At 40.5% G+C, this 18,142-nt stretch overlaps 1 protein-coding gene across 8 annotated transcripts in view; it reads right to left on the bottom strand.

The window, feature by feature from the left end:
- yaf2 (YY1 associated factor 2) overlaps nt 1-18,142 on the bottom strand; it is a 208,066-nt gene that overhangs the window by 97,996 nt on the left and 91,928 nt on the right. For 6 of the 8 annotated variants that reach the window (XM_041215530.1, XM_041215531.1, XM_041215525.1 and 3 more), the window contains one exon: nt 11,846-11,929. The exons of 1 other annotated variant lie outside the window; for it this stretch is intronic. In XM_041215530.1, the coding sequence (XP_041071464.1) occupies nt 11,846-11,929 (84 nt within the window). Of the gene's footprint in view, nt 1-11,845; nt 11,930-18,142 lie in introns of those variants that run through there. One more of the 8 variants, XM_041215532.1, reaches the window with a different exon arrangement.

The raw sequence follows: 18,142 nt of genomic DNA, 5'->3' as shown, positions 1-18,142 counted from the left end.
AAAAATATTGGATAATTGGAAAGGTTTTAGTATATATGCTTAAGTGCCAGACAGGTGACAGCCAGTCTCATCACACAAGTGGATATGTATGGCAAAAGTACTTCCTGTTGGGACATATAAGGCTAAGGTGAGACTAGTGGTTTGGGGTTTCAAAGACAGACTTGGTGATCAAGAGACTTGGCAGACTCCCCCATTGCAGGAAAAGTGATCTTGAAAATTTTCTTAGCTCTGTCACATATTCTTGAGAATATAAGTCGATTGATACAAAAGCTGCATTCTTGAAGGGCGAAAAAGTTCAAAGAGAAGACATTTTGATGCCACCTAAAGAAGCAGGTCATGTTTAATTTCCACAGCTTTTCTTCCATAACTGCATTTATGGATTAAATGATGTGTCAAGGATATAATACTTCTTGATTTGGTTTGTCTTGCTGAAAGTAGGTTGTGTCCAGCTAAAAGCAGACCCAGCAAAGTTCTACTAGAACACAAAGAGAAACATGGAGGCATTGTTATAGTGCACGATGATTTTCTATGCAGGGGGTCTGCAGAATCTGAGCAATTTGTTATAGGTAAGATAAAAGGGGAATTTAAGATTGGGAGTCAGGCTTCGGGGGCCTTTGGATATATAAGGAAAGACATTAAGCAGAATAGATTGGAAGTAAGCTTGAGTCAACAATCATACTTAGTATACCGATAAATCAGGCTAGGTTCTCACAGAAACATGATTTTGCATCCAAGAAAGAAACAGACCAGTTGGGAAGTTTGACTGTAAAGTTAAACTGACTTTGCACTCAGGCGAGATCTGATGCCAATTTCTCATGTCTTTTCTCATAATCCTTCTTCGCTTCTCTAATATGCTTTTTCACCTCTCCTCTGAACCTTCTGTATGCCTCTTGATTCTCAATTGTATTTTCTACCTGACACCCTTTCATCCAGGGAGCTCTGGATTTGTATGCCCTACCTTTCCCTTTTGATGGAATATAACTTAACTGTGTCCATACCAATTCTTTTTTGAAGGTAGCCCATCATTCAGCTACAGTTTTTTCTGCCAATCTTTCATTCTGGTCTATCTGGCCCAGCTCCGTTCTTGCCCCATTGAAGTCAGCTTTCACCCAATTAACTATTCTTACTATGGATTGCCTATTACCCTTTTCTATCATCACTCTAAAACATACAATACAATGATCACTGTCTACTAAATGTCTCCCCCCATCACCGCACCTCCCCCCCCCTACCCCACACACCTCAGTGACACATGATCTACTTGGCCCATCTCATTTCTAAGAACCAGGTCCAACAATGCGCCTTTTATCACATCCTGACTCCCCAAAGCCTGTACTCTGTCTACAAGGCACAAGTCAGGAGTGTGATGGAACAATCCCCACTTGCCTGGATGAGTGCTGCTCCCACAACACTCAAGAAGCTGGACACCATCGAGGACAAAGCAGCCGGCTTGATTGGCACCCCATCCACCATAGTAGCAGCATTGTGTACCATCTACAAAGAAGCACTGCAGGAACTTACCAAGGTTCCTTAGACAACACCTTCCAAACACATGACCAGTACCATCCATAAGGACAAGGGCAGCAGACACATGGGAACACTGCCAGCCGAAGTTCCCCTCCAAGCCACTCACTATCCTGACTTGGAGCTATATCCCTGTTCTTTCACTGTCGCTGGGTCAAAATCCTGGAACTCCCTCCCTAACAGCACTGTGGGTGTACCTACACCACATGGACTGCAGCGGTTCAAGAAGGCAGCTCACCACCAACTTCTCTAGGGTAATTAGGGATGGGCAATAAATGTTGGCCTAGCCAGCGACGCCAACAACCCATGACTGAAAAAAAAAATTCTGTAAGGTTGCATCTTGTGATTAAACCTACTGTCAAAGAAAAGATCCATGTCTTGCTTGACCACCTGCTGCGGATCCATTTAAGGTCCCCCACTACCTTCTCCCTTTCCCTCCTACAATTCTCACTGACTTACACTGATCCTCAGTCCACCAATAGCTCAAATTTAACATTACCACCTTTTTATTTAAACCCCACAGGCAATCACCTCCTTAAATCTGCAATCTCATTCAACCATAATACAGTCCAAGAACCCTGTGTTCCTCCAATTCTGATCTCTTGTATAAGTTCTTTTGCCTTGCTGTTAGTGGCGCTGCTTTCAACTGTCTAGGCCTTTAACTATGGAATTCCCTTTCTAAACCTCGCCAACTGTCTCTCCTCCTTTGGCTCAGTGACAATCTCTGCCTGATCATACTCCTGTGAAACACCCCAGGACCTTTTACTACATTAAAGGTGCTTCATAAAGTCAAGATGTTGTTGGGAAACCTTTCAAAATTGATATTGGTCTTAAACACCAAGTTAGTAAAAACACTATAACGTTTTATTATTAACGGTTAATTCAAAGTGCACTGAGGAAAAGAAATTCAGTTGATTCAGACTTTGAGGCATGGAAAATGAGAGAGAGATGAATTTGGTGGGAGGAAAGGCAAAGAATTTTTGAAGGCTGACTTTCAAGACATCCATGCTTTTAACTTTAAAATGCTTGTAAGCTCAAGAAGATCATTTCCTTCAGCATATTGTAAAGTGTGGATCAGGTCCGGATCAGAAGCTGGGCAGGAAATGTGCAGCTCCATTCAGGTGTAAGTAAAAAGGAGCGGAGTGGAAATTGCCACTCCATGCAACTTCTGGGGCAATATATTTGCATTGGGCAGCAGACCACTGCCTTTGTATTACTAAGCTTGGAAACTGCACAAATTAACAATTGCATCTTCAAAAATTATTAAATTTCTATTCTATGTGATAAATTTAAGGAGAAGCTACATATGCACATGAGGGAGAAAGGAATAGAAGGACACATTACCTCAACATAGGTTGAGGTAAAGTAAATCGACTGGAAAGAGGTTCATGTGCAGCATAAATAGCAACACAGGCCTGCTGGACTCAATGCCCTGTTTCTGTGCTATAAATTCTACGTGCCTATAATTCTATGTAACTATAACTCTATATAATTCACTTGTATGGCTTATACAATTGAAAATGCTACGGGCAGTCAAAGCACGTTGCTATATTTCAGGCCAAGAAAGTAAAGGGAATTCAAATTAAACTGCACAAATCTGCTCTTGTTTAGGCTTTCAGAAAAATCTGCATCTGCTCCACAGTAAACAAGCCAGTGAAAACCCCAAACTCACATACTTGATCATCTCAACTGTTTGAAAAAAAAAACGCCATGCAATACTGACATTATTTTCCATACAACACTCTGCTGTTGTAACTCATTTCACTAGATCTATCACTGACCTTCCTGTCATGAGTTTATGAATATTGTACAACATTGGAGATTCAGCATCAAAACAATGTTTGGAAATTAGTACAAAAAATAAAATTTCATTAGCTTTTTCTGACTTAAATATTACACATCATCACAGACCATTATACATATTCAGATTCTATAAAGACACAAGAGGAAATCAAGGCTTTTCAGTCTACTTTTACTCTTATTAGAAATAAATACGTAAAAAGGCTAACAAGAAAAGAACCCTCCGATCATACTGCAGCCTCACTACACATTCCCAAGCGTCTAACAGGATCGCTTGTAGAACAAGAAGTGGTAACTAAGGTTGACATTTTCCTCTCTAGACCAAAGACACCAATGCCAATTCTAATAGACAGTCACATAAAAGGTTCTGCTGCACTTGTTGATACACTTGGCAACTGTCTTCCATCCAGAGTTGCCCCTGATTTGCCTTGTACCAAAGTCTGAAAATATCTTGGAGTTAATTGTTGATATGTCAAATGGACTCACTTACATTATGAGAGTCCTGGGCTTGGTTGTGATGTCCCATGCCCCTTTCCCCACCCCACCCCACCCCCAAGAGACACTTGAAGGATGAGTTGACAGCATTTGGGTGAATTGTGGACAAGCCCATCTGGCATATCATCATTTAGCTTCAAAATATTTTCAGACCTTGGTGCAGGACAAGTTGGAACATCTCTGGACAGACAACAGTTGTCCAGGTGTCGACAAATGCAGCAGAATCTTTTTTGTGTGACTGTCACCCAGAATGTGGTCTCGTGTCACTTAGCTCCATCAGTTCGCTGAAACTCACTGCTTGAACTCTCACGTGAAGAACAGACACTGAGTCAAGATAACAGAGATCACCTGATGATGGACGGAGGGAGCACGTAGAAGAGAAGACTGAGGACAAAAACTTGCCGGAGGATAAATCACAAAAAGCTTTTTAAGCCATCCCAACACAAGGATCTGTGACTGTTTAATTAAAATTGCTAGAACTGCAAAACAATGATCAGAGCACCAGGCAAATTGGATCAACACAATTTACAGCCTTTGATGCTGTTCAGAACCCGAATCCATCAGGAAAAAAAGGAATCCATCAGCCAAAACCTTTTGCTGTTGTGTTGCAGAGACAAATGTTGCATACATAGGTGCCAGGTTTAGGCCAGTTGCTGCTCCAAAAGGAATAAGGATTAAATTGCAGAAGCACTGGCTCAAGATCTGTATGGGAGATGAGCCGTGGGTGTCTCAGGCCTCGGTGGGGAGTTATCAATCTTTGCAGCCAAAAAAACAAGACCACCTTGATTCATAAAAATGTTTTTAAGGGTTTTGTTTTCAGTGCTAAAACATGACCTGGAATTGCAAAGGAAGAAGCAATTTGTGGGTAAAGAGGAGCAGGGAGAACATTTGATGACGTTCAAAAATTATAACCAGAATTTAAACTCCAAGTGATAAGCAGAAGCAACCTAAGCACTAGGTTTATGTACACAGTAATACCAAACAGCACATAAATCAACAAGCCAGCAAAGCCCACATCCCATGAATGAACAAAAAACAAACAGTTGTAAGTGGACACAGCACAAAAATGTTACAAACTCACAATTATGATCCACTGGAATCCTGATGATAACAGGAGGAACAATGGTGTATGATACAGTCTGTCATGATGTTCCTGAAAATGAGTGTACTCTCAATTTGCTAAGTAGAGTGAAAAGAAAATCCTGCCACGGAGCGGCAAGTGAGCTTTGCGACAGACAGTTGCAGTGAAGAATAGGTAGAATACATTTGTATTCAACCTTTCATTTTCCTTAAAAGATTAAACTTACATATACAAGATACTTTCCAAAGCCTCAGAATATCAACAGCACTTCACGGCCAATTAATTTCTTTGCAGGGCTGACACTATTAGGTCGACAAATGTGGCAGCATATTTGCGTACAGCAAGGGCTCACAAACAGCAAGAAGAAAGAACTTGCATTTATATAGGACCTTTTGCAGCCTCAGGATATCTCAAAGCACTTCACAGCCAATGAAGTACTTTTGAAGGTAATCACTGCTGTAATGTAAAGTGCCTGCAAACTTCACACAGCAAAGTCCCTCAAAGACCAATGAGACAAATAATCAGGAAATCAGTTTTTGCAGTTTTGGCTGAGGACACCTGAGAAAACTCCTATACACTTCTTCAAATAAGATCATAAAATCTCCTCCGTTCACCCAATATAGCAGAAATGACCTCAGTCGGTTTGATGTCTTATCCAAAAAATAGTGCCTTCAACAGTGTTGCACTGTACTATCAGTATAAATTATGTACATGCCATGCTAAAGTGGAGTTTGAACGCTCAAACTGACCTAGACATGAATGTGCTACCCCTGAGCCAAGACTGATGCATAGAAATTGTAGCTAAAATCGAAAACAATTGGTGCTAAGAAGACGAGGGAAGCCTTTTGGCTAAATCTGAAATTCTTCTGTTAAATAATGCGTATGGCGAATAGACTCTCTCAGGACCTGTAAGCGTACAAAGCAGTAGGTTAGGTTTTCTAATACGCAGGCTGTTGGACCAACCTGCTTTGTACTTGGACAGACTCTACTACTGGAGTGACCGAAAGACAAATGAATGTGTGCAACTTTATTTTTTGCCACCACATTGATTTTCAATCACTGTACAAGAATTGTACAAGCCAGTAGCACCAGCGACTTCTGAAGATCAGCCGAAATCCAGCTCAATCAGTGGTTCTTGGAGTCAGCAGTAACTTCTTGCTAATGTACCAGTACTGCCATCAATGTGTAAAGGCATAGTTCTGAACTTGACAGCAAAATAATTGAGATGGAACCAACTTGTGAGGAAACAAACCTGCCCTTGAATCTATGTCTTTAATCAAATCTTGAATTTCGCAAACATTTCTGGTTTTTAATGAAAATGTTCCAGTCTAGCTAGCAACACAAAAAAGATCTTCAAAATCTAGTTAGTGAGCAACTACTGGGACTTGACTTCTAAGGCTGGAAATAGTCCAGAGGACAAAACAAAAATAAGCCCTCATGAGACAGGTCAGTTTTCACAGCAGTGATCTGAGAAGACTTGAAAAATCAGGTCAAAAAACCCCACTCAAGAGTAGCAAGTGATAGATTTCAGATAACCAGTGTCCTTTAAACCATAGTAATGTGCTATAGAAAGCATAAGTGTAATTAAAAATGAATCAGGTACTTTTTGCTGCCATCACTGTGACTGACTAATAATCTGAAAGAAAGACTCAAGCCCTTAAGGAGACTGCATCTAGATGGTTTTCATACAGTGTAATGCTTTTTTAGTCCCACAACCTAGTCATTTTTCTGTTGGCAGATGTAGATAGGTAGGAAAAAGTATTTGTAAAAATAAAACTGACACACGGCAAAAATAAGGGAACTAACATAAAAAAAACCAGCAGCTGCAAGTAAGAGACTGTATGCAATAGATGCACAAAACCTGCAGCTCTTTCTCTCATGCTGATGAAGACATTGTATATTGGTCAACAACTGGATGCACTGAATAATGCCTGCTTAGTGAGATTGTACTCGTAAATACATTTCTTCCTCTCTGCTGGGCAGAAAGAAAACTGGACTTTACATCAGTGGGATGGCCTTTTTTCAGACAGTTTCAATACAGATGAGGCAGAGTTTAAATTGTGGAAGTGACTGGTCAGCAAAATTGGGTTTGCAGATCTCCCAAGAACTGTACACAGTTTCAGAATCAGCACACAGCATGGTAGAGTGATGGGACACTAATCTGATAGCCAGAAGAGATCGAATCCTCAATGATAAAAACAAAAAACTGCAGATGCTGGAAATCCAAAACAAGAACAGAATTACCTGGGAAAACTCAGCAGGTCTGGCAGCGTCGGCGGAGAAGAAAAAAGGATGCTCCTACTTCTACTTAGTTCTGTCGAAGGGTCATGAGGACTCGAAACGTCAACTCTTTTCTTCTCCGCCGACGCTGCCAGACCTGCTGAGTTTTTCCAGGTAATTCTGTTTTTGTTTCGAATCCTCAATTGCAGGAATTGCTGTTGTGAGGAACTGTCTGGCTTCCACTTCACGTTCTTTCACTCGATAAGGAAGTCACTCAAGGCTGCTGTCAAACAACTCTTGTTGGGTGCTTGGAACAGCACAGCTGAGGCTTGGGAACATGCTGTTCAATCACTATCTCAATTGATGATAGCGCGTAACATAAAATAAAAATCAACTGGTCAAATGCCATCTTAAAAAGGGGCAAGACAACTGGATTGTACAGCAATTAAACATACGTCTTCTGGTATTGATGGCCAGTCTCTTGTGGCCTGGGTCCCATGGCAATGAGTGTGGGTAGTGTCAAAGTACCCGATGTACAAATTGGCAACCTCACAAACAGAGGCCACAGAATGGTTGGTTTAGGAAATGGAAATGTCATGCTGATACATTGCAGGGTGCATTTCTGTGGTTTGATGTTCCAACACATTGGTGTGAAGAGCTTCATCCAGTATCAAATCCAGTCCATTTGAAACACAGGATAGATGCAGACAATAGGCAAAGAAAACACGTAGTTTCTCAGTACTAACATCCCTCATTTGGAAGAGCAAAAAGTTCATAAAAAATTAAACTCTATAAAATTGCACCAAGTTTCATGGTAATTATTTTGACTATCAGATTAATGGTCAGGACAAAATTTAATTGCTGCAATTTAGTGGACATTGCATATAAAGTCTTATAGAAAAGCTCTAAATATACAGGGGAATTGGTCTTTGTGACAAAATGCAAAGCAAATACACCAATGCCAATGTAAATAAAATGATTTCTATTTAACTAAATATGCAGAAGTGCAATTAATTTAATTGGCTTATATGGAAGTAATTGTCAAATGTAACTGGGCCACATCTAGGAGTCAGGCACATAATTAAATCTTTAAGCAAACCTGTATCTCACTGACAACTCAGGTCTATTCTATCAGGTGTCTCCAGAGTTACACTAATAGAGCTTAGCTGAACAAACATTGTTGGGATCAGCAAATAGGAATACAATAGATTGCACAGGTATGATGGACCCCACCAAATAGTCTTCTGAAATTTCTATGATACAATGGATCTAATTTAGAAATGGAAATAGGCCTTTCACTTGTCATACAAATTGTGTAAACATCTCTTGCCATGTTTTAGCAACCATTTCCACAGGTACCCTTAAAAGGAAGGTCCAGTTGTGAACTGATAGCTATCTTCCTGAGGGGACTGGGGGAGGAAGAAGTAAAATGAGACCCCATTGGGTTGGGGTGGCTCCACGTTGATATACTCAGTGATCGAAGTTTAGAACTGAGTGAACTCCTAGGTGGCACACTTGGTAATTTGATAACTAAGCCAGTCTGTGGTGTTCCCAATGACTGCTGTCAGTGTGTACAGCCTGGCTCCCTATGGACATGTTGATTTGTCAATGAGGAGCTAGGATTCTTTCCCATCAGTTCCAAATAACCCCACAAGGCAATGCCTTAAAAGATAAGGTGTTTCTAACTGAACAAGCAATGGGAAACTTAACAGCGCTCTGTATTGGTACACTACACACTTTATTTATTCAAATACAATAATATCTCTGCATACAGAGGTGAGGTCCTTAAAATTTGGTTCTCCTAACCTGTGTCTAAATTCACTCAGCTCAGATTGGGTGCCCCATTAGAGGGACAGTGTGTGCATTCTGCAAACAGAAATTTCAGGAACTGAGTTGAAGACTCAAAACTTGTGGACGGTAGCTGCATACTTCAGGCACCACAGAACAATAAAAAGATGTTTATTCTAGACAATTGAATATCTAATCTTGGGGGTATACTGCACAACTCTTTCTACTGGTAAGACAATCTGACCTCCATAAAATGAACCTAATTTCATGAGCTACGCTTTCATGCATTTGACACAATGAGGGTGCTTCAACATCCAGCATGCCTTGTTAATCAGTCAAATAAATCTACTGAGTATCACTATGGAAAGGGTCACGAGGAACACATCCTAAGTTCAGTTTTCATAACTTGGCTTCACTCTCTTCCACATACCATCAAACATAAAACTAAGATCATCACACAATTATACAGTAATGCCATGTCACCACCAAAAACCTTGAGGAGGTACATAAAAATCATAATTAGTAGCAATGTTTCATCTGCTTTGCTTTTTCTCCAACCAATAAAAATCTATGCATGCTAATCCGCAATGAACATCCTAAATACTCCTGGAAAAAACCCCCCTCCCCAAACCCCTCACCATACATAGGACAGGAAAGCATCTCAAATTATGTTGGAACAGAATGACCAAGTTATATTTTGATGTAACGCAAAAAGAGAAGGGGGTGAAGAAAAAGGGAACAATTGATGGACTAGAACAAGATCTTTCATCAATCGAACAGCACAGAAAGTGGTGGCTTATTTATGGAATTCAATTTGCACAATTAATAGGTTAGCTTTGATAGTGTAACAATTATACCTTTCAGTGTTTCGTGAATAAAGTCCCGAATTATTGATGGTGAAGCAGATACGCTTATGTGAATGACATTCAATTCCTGGCTATTCCTTACCCCATTACATTAGAAAAGTAACACGAGGAAGCAGGGGGAGGGAGGGAATGGACAGTAGATATTGTCAGAGCTATAAAGGAACATGGTCTTGTTAATGAGTTTGAACTTCAGGGCACAGTGACAATTTAGTGGTCGCCATCATCTCTTTGTTCAAACACTTGATCTGATTTCCTCATTTCATTATAAACTATCTACATATCTCAATTCTTATTAGTAGGCATTTTTCAAACATTGAAGAAATATGTAACTGCTCTATACTTGCTGCTGCTGAAGCCCTGCCTTGAGGCACATCCTTTTGGTCCTGTCTCGATTTTAAGGCTGAAGACTCAGCATGTGATGGGGCTGCCATCACTTGTATTGTTTAAAACTCTCCCATCTAATGCTGATCTCCTTAACATCAGCTCCAACAGCCACAGCTGCTGCAGCTTTCCGGAAAGAAGCAGGGAAAACCTCAAGTGGTAACAAAGTGAAGCAAACTCACATTTTAACACATCAGTTTCCAACACGCTGCAAAGGTACAGTCCTGGATCAGAAGGCTAGCTGTCATGCTGTGAACCTGGTTTAAAATTACCAAACATTTACTTAGAATTTGGTAGCTTAATGCAATGATGATGAGGCTTTCAGAATAGGACCACTGATGGGACAATTAAACCAGCAAACATCTGGCTTTACTTTTAATATGCAAGTAATTAGGAAGAACAAAAGCAAAATACTGTAGATGTTGGTAGTTTAAAGAAAAAAAAAGAGAAAATGCTGGAAACACTCAGTGGGTCAGGCAGCATCTGATGGAGAGAGAAACCAGGTTAATGTTTCAGGTTGATGACCTTTCATTAGAACCAAGAGATGTTGGAGATGAGCAGTTTTTAAGCAATAGCAGACAGCACCACAGAAAAGTTACAGCAAAGAGGCCATTCAACCCATCGTGCCTGCTCCAGCTGATAAAGAAAAACAAATTGCCCATTTTAATGCCACCATCCAGCACCTGGTCCATAACCTGGCAGGTTACAGCACTTTAGGTGCAAATCCAGGTGCCTTTTAAATGAATTGAGGTTTTCTGCCTCCACCACCAAATCAGGCAGTGAATTCCAAACACCCACCACCCCCTGGGTGAAGAAGTTACTCCTCATGTCCCCTCTAATCCTTCTACCAATCACTTTAAATCTGAATCTGTGTCCCCTGGTAATTGACCCCTCTGTTATCCAGGGAAAGAGTGAGGGAAGAAGTAAAAGAACAAAACGGAGAGATGCATAATATGTTCGAGGGCAGAGAAAATTAAATTATAAAAGAATTGATCATTGTCCAAGGCAAAAGAAGGCAACAAAGGGACAAACATGGAAACAAACATACATTCACAGTAAGTGTAAAGTGTTAAAGAAGGTCCAGCTTTCTTTTCTAAAAGCTGTTCATCCCTGGTATTTTTCAGTTCTTTTGAAAGGTACTCAACTTGAAATGTTCTAACTCTGTAGTTAGCGAAGAGATTTGTTTCACTCGTCTAGATGAGGCAACATGGTCTACCATAAAATTGTGAAAAATACACAGACATTTTAGATTCAACATTCTTGGCTGAATGTTTACACTTGACAATTTTTTCAAGTCAATTACTCTTTATTACACTTCGCACAGCCCAGAAATTTGGTGGTATTGAATCTTTCTGTTCCACTACTGTCAAAGTTGTCAAAATATTGTCAAAATACATACATAACTTTGAAGTGCCATTTGAAAGCATTTTCACAATTAAAAGAACTGAATTTCTTAATGCATGCTGCCAGAGCTCAATAGCTACATAAATAACCTCCTTCTCCTGTTAAAATCTTTATTATTGAGCCCACTGTTAACTATACAAGCAGTTAAAGAGATAAAATAAGAAAGCAATAGATTGAGGCTGAATTGGCTTACAGTAACTGGTTCAGACACGTTATAAAAGGAATGGCATGAGCCCTTCCACTGCACTGAAGAGTGCGTGCTTGTCCTGGTATGTCAAATACTCACATGCTGCTTGGGTTGGATCTTGTAGGTCGTCCCGGATGGCTTTTCGAAGTGGTGATGCTGACCGGTGGCTTTCCTTGGGACGGGCTAATGGGGAAAGGGTGCAAGCAATGAGGCAGAGAGAAGTATTTGATTGCCGTACTGCATCTGCTGGCCCATAACTGACTTCTGCCAGAACTGTGGAGCCACTCATCAAAATTCAACATACAAAGAACAAACTAAGAACCTAACTAGGAACATGATGGATCATGCCCGAAAACTGATGTGTTGCAACTTGGGTATGTTTCCATGGCAACAGTGATTGAATAAAGGGATTCAATAAGCATTCAATTTACAAATGACTTTTTCTTTTAATATATAAAACTGCTGCATCAGAATGCTTATGATTAACTTAAATGAAAAAACAAACACAGATTCTCGATGTACTAAATGCATTTAAGGCAAAATTTCTGCTCAGTTGCTTACTGCACAATATTACCATTGATGGTCTCTGGTCATTTTAAAGCACGAATCTGGATTTTATCTAAGGAACATAAATAATAAGTAAATCCTGCCAGGTCTCTCAAATTAACTTTACATGCAGGAACAGGGACATTTTAAAATGGTTAATGTAACACATTTAATACAATATCTAAGTACTACAATTAAGTGCAAGTTTTGACATATACAATATAGCTCTCAGAATGGATGTATTAATGAATATATATATATATATTTACATACAGAGACAAACACAGAAATGGCTCTTCAGCTCAATGGTTAAATGCCCTATATGGAGTAAAAGCTATACAGGCTGGGTAGGTCCCCAGGTGTGGCCCTGGATAGCTGAGCTCAGTGGAGGCATTTTGAGTGCTACAACTGGTCTTCAGTTCCGGCATCGCATCTCATGGAGGGAGGGTATCTTGGCCTTAGAAGGGAAATAGCATGGATTCATCAGAATGATACAGAAGCTAGAGGGTTAATTTAGAAGGACAGGTTCCTTGGAGTGGGCATGCATTTCCTGGAGTATAGAAGGGATGATCTAATCAAGTTGTTTAACATGATTAAAGGATTTTAATAAGGTAGATGGAAAAAAGCTATTTTCTCCGTTTGGCAAAGCCCAGAACAAGGGGACATAATCTTAAAATTACAGATGGGTCATTTAGAGGTGATGTCAGGAAGTACTTCTTCACACAAAGTGTAATGGAAATTGGAATTCTTGAAAAGGGTAAAAGATGCATGTGTGTGTGTTGAGTACATTTAGAATCAAATAATGATTGAACACCTATTGAACCCCAATTCCAGAATTAGTTGGTACCACTGCAGTTTTTAAAGAGTAAGAGAAAAGGCAATAAAGAAGAACAATAGTTGATAAAACAAGTCGTGAACCCCTAACAATCCCTGCTTCTAAAAATATTTTGCAGACATGGGGATGCTGGTGATTTTATCTCTATTTCATCCACAGTATTACATCAAAATCACAATGTGGAATCAGGCCATTCAGCCCAACCAATCCATGGTGTTTATTCTTCACACAACCATTCCCATGTGCCTGCACTAACTCCTTATGAGGATTATATGCATGGTAGATTTAATTGTACAACTAATGAAATTTAAAGCTCTTCAATATTTTAATTTTATGCCCATATCTTTACCATTATATTTCAATCTCTCTGTTACCTAGGCACTTGATACAAGTCAGGACAAACATTACTCTAAACGAGCTTGGCTGTGAAGATGAAGACACTGCTCTTGCACTATTTTATCAGCATTCTCTGATCTTTATATACAAATATTTAGAGGAGAATTTTTCATAAAACATTTTCTGCACAGACTAAAAAGTCACTTTTATACAGTAAGAGGGGCCCCAGTGAATTTGTTATCTTCATCTTAGCCACCTCCATCAATAATGCATGAATTGAAGTCCCACTTTAGAATTGTAATTGGCCTCCTTCATTTTAATCTTGTTTCCAGTAACTGCCAAAACCTACTTGTGTTTAAATGATTGTGAGAGAAAACACAAGTGCAATGTCTTTCCACATCTACAGTGACTTTTCTTTAAAAACATACTCATTAAAGGTGAAGAAAGTCAGCGCTGGGGAACATCACCTCAGCAGCTTCTAGTGCTCAGCAACCAGTGTCCATCAGAAGTAGGTACAGTCAAGGCTTCCAGGTATTTTGTTCTGACAAAGTCTTTTGAGTTAGGCCTGAACTAGACTCGCCTGCTGTATGGCTGCAAATGTGTTTGCTTCCCACAACAATAATCATTACAGCCTGAGTAAAACGGATTGTTCAACATGAACTTTTTTGTCAAACTATAAACAGTACATACTGTTTATACAGTACATACCACAAACTGGTAAATACAACTCAAGTTCACTTCCACCCCATTGCTCTGTCTAGAACGAAATCCAAATCTCTGAAACAAAGGGGTAGGTAGTATGCTTAGCTTTCAAAGATCAAGAAAAAAAAATTCCACCACAAGAAGTTGCGACAAATTTTAAAATACACTAGTTTTGTAGCACTGCCAATTGACCTCTGATAAGCTGGTTTCCAACCATTTTCTTGAAATCACTTTGGATACTCATGTTTCTCTCTTTCCCCCCACCGCTTCAACTTTAATCAATACCCCTTCCTCTCACGCTCCTCCATATTACTTCATTCATTCTTCTGTTGCTCTCAATCCTTTGCTCTCTTGCCTCTCTTTCTCCCTCTTTTCCCTAGCTCTCTGTTCCTACTTGTTTTTTTCTCCCTCACCATTATGAATGATAACATGTTCCATAAACCCTGTGCACCACTTCTTTGCCAGGTAACCAAATTTGGCTTCTTTATGGATGTAGAGGCCAGCAGTACACTGCGGGTTTGGGTTTGGGGTGAGTGGAAAAAGCACTAAATTCTCACTTTATGTCTGATTGGTTTAAAAATGAATGTGCCCACATTCTAACTTGCGCCAAGTTCTGATCATTCATTACCTGTGTTCACTGGCCTTTATAGCTCCCAACGCCTAAACTTCCAAATTTTTATCCTCAAATCCATGTGTCCCTTTGCCCCTCCCTAATTCTGTAACCTCTGCCAGTCCAACAGCCTTGTGTTTCTCCAACTCTGACTTCTTATGCATTTTTTAAAAATATATACTTTATTCATAAGATATCTGGAAGAACATTACAAAAGATTTCTAAATCGCCATCACAGAAAGTGCAATCAGATTCAACTTTTACACATGGATCATGAGATGCTTCAATACAATCAATGAAAACTACAGTCATTTCAATATGGTCATTACAGACAGTCAAACAGTGCAATGGTTTGGAGTTATCAACATACATTATGTTGCACTCTGAAGTGCTTCAATACAATTATAATACATTTAGTATTCACTACATACATTCATTGCGAGCCATACAGCCTGAGGGGTCTATACCTTTCTCAGCCCCTTGGTGCACAATGGCAGAAAGGTCTTAAGACAGCAGCCTTTCCCCATTGCGCCTATATGGCGGCTGCCCCAATCTTTAGTGCGTCTCTCAGCACGTAGTCCTGCACCTTGGAATGTGCCAGTCTACAACACTCGGTCGGGGACAACTCTTTGCACTGGAAGACCAACAAGTTTCAGGCAGACCAAAGAGTGTCTTTCACCAAGTTGATGATCCTCCAGCTGCAGTTGATGTTTGTCTTGGTGTGTGTCCCTGGGAACAGCCCGTACAGCGCAGAGTCCTGTGTCACAGCACTGCTCGGGATGAACCTCGACAAAAACCACTGCATCTCTCCCCAGGCCTTCTTTGCAAAGGCACATTCCACAAGGAGGTGAACAACAGTCTCTTCCCCACCACAACCACCTCGAGGGTAACGTGCAGAGGGGGTGAGACTCCTGGCGTGTTGGAAGGAACTGACGGGAAGGGCTTTTCTCACCACCAGCTAAGCTACATCTTGGTGCTTATTGACCATGCATCACCCATGTGCCATTAGCTGTCCAAGCTCTGGACTCTGGAATTCCCTCCCCAAACCCTCTGCCTCACACCTCTTGCTCCTCCTTTAAGATGTTTAAAACTCTTAATTTGACCAAGCATCTGGTCACCTGTTCTATCTAATGTCTCCTCCTTTGTTTTTGTGCCAATTTTTATCTGGTTACTATCCTTATAGTGCCTTGGGACATTAAATTACATTAGGGTGCTATACGAATGCAAATTATTGTGTGCATCGCAAGCACAATTGTACAGAATGGCAGCATATTTAGGGCAAAATTGCATAACAATCAATTCAAAATATATTTGCTTAGAACTGATGCAAGCTGTTCTTTTTTATTATGTCTAATCAGCATCTTAATACAGTCATCCTAATTAGTGAAATAAAAATCTCGATTTTATTTAGTCTGGCATAACAGAAACTGGGATTTAGTTCATTTATAACTATGCTTAGTATTCTGTGGATTTATTACAATGAAAAACTTGCTTTCAAGGTAACAAAGGGCTAGGTTTTCCATCCAGTTTTTGCAAACATCTAGTTCTATTTGAACCATCACTTACTTGTCCAACATCACTACACTTCAGTATCTTCAGTGCACCAAGTACTTGAATCCAGATGGTTATCCCAGGTCAACACTGAGGTATTGGAGTAGTGGTTCTGTTACTCGGCTAGTAATCCAGAGATCCAGGGTAATACTCTGGGAGCCCAGGTTCAAATCCCACCACGGCAGATAAAAATCTGACCGTGACATGTTGTAAAAACCCATCTGGTTCACTGATGTCCTTTACGGAAGGGAATCTGCCATTCTGTCTGGCCTACATGTGACTCCAGATCCAAGGCAATGTGGTTGACTCTTAAATGAACAAGGGCAATCCCATAAACAAATAAAAAAAAAAGTAAAGCCTAGGGTGAGTTTCCATACATATGCCAGCCATCACTCCACCATTTTCTTGCTGTGCCTGTGCAACTTCAAGCTGTGAATGAGATGAAACTTCTTAAGTTCTTAAAGTTCTAAGTCTAAAGTTCTAAGTTCTTAACTTCTTTTTAATAGTTAATAGTCTTGGGATTGTTATCTGAGCCACATATAAATTCACATGGGGGCAAACAGATTAGGAGTTAGTATTGGGGGGGGGACAGGAAGGACCTCCACTGTTGGGAAGCGGGGTGTACCTAAACTGGGCTAAAACTGAAAGTATAAATAGGGCTGTAAATAACTCCTAAATTCATGCCCATCTTTCCAGGATACCTTGTTTGAATCCAGGCAAATGGGTTTAATACTATATAAATACATAGAAACTAGGAGCAGGAGTAGGCCATTCGGCCCCTCGAGCCTGCTCCGCCATTCATTATGATCTTGGCTGATCATCCAACTCAATAGCCTGCTCCCGCTTTCTCCCCATATCCTTTGATTCCTTTCACCCCAAGAGCTATATCTAACTCCTTCTTGAAAACATACTACTTTCTGTGGTAACGAATTCCACAGGCTCACCACTCTCTGGGTGAAGAAGTTTCTCCTCAACTCAGTCCTAAATGGTCTACCCCATATTCTCAGACTGTGACCCCTGGTTCTGGACTCCCCCATCAACGGGAACATCCTTCCTGCATCTACCCTGTCTAAAACAAAAACAGAATTACCTGGAAAAACTCAGCAGGTCTGGCAGCATCGGCGGAGAAGAAAAGAGTTGACGTTTCGAGTCCTCATGACCCTTCAACAGAACCAATTTTTCTTTACAAGGAGAGGGATGAAATATAAGCTGCTTTAAGGTGGGGGTGGGGAGAGAAGTGGAGGGGGGTGTGGTTGTAGGGACAAGCAAGCAGTGATAGGAGCAGATCATCAAAAGATGTCACAGACAAAAGAACACATAGGTGTTGAAGTTGGTGATATTATCTAAACGAATGTGCTAATTAAGAATGGATGGTAGGGCACTCAAGGTATAGATCTAGTGGGTTTTTTTTATTATATAATGGAAATAGGTGGGAAAAGGAAAATCTTTATAGTTTATTGGAAAAAAAAAGGGGGGAAGGGGGAAACAGAAAGGGGGTGGGGATGGGGGAGGGAGCTCATGACCTAAAGTTGTTGAATTCAATATTCAGTCCGGAAGGCTGTAAAGTCCCTAGTCGGAAGATGAGGTGTTGTTCCTCCAGTTTGCGTTGGGCTTCACTGGAACAATGCAGCAAGCCAAGGACAGACATGTGGGCAAGAGAGCAGGGTGGAGTGTTAAAATGGCAAGCGACAGGGAGGTTTGGGTCATTCTTGCGGACAGACCACAGGTGTTCTGCAAAGTGGTCGCCCAGTTTACGTTTGGTCTCTCCAATGTAGAGGAGACCACATTGGGAGCAACGAATGCAGTAGACTAAGTT

Source organism: Carcharodon carcharias, chromosome 21 (assembly GCF_017639515.1).
Source record: "Carcharodon carcharias isolate sCarCar2 chromosome 21, sCarCar2.pri, whole genome shotgun sequence".
NCBI classification, from domain to species: Eukaryota; Metazoa; Chordata; class Chondrichthyes; order Lamniformes; family Lamnidae; genus Carcharodon; species Carcharodon carcharias.
Note: the sequence above shows the minus strand (reverse complement) of the source record. Positions and strands in the feature narration are given on the sequence as shown.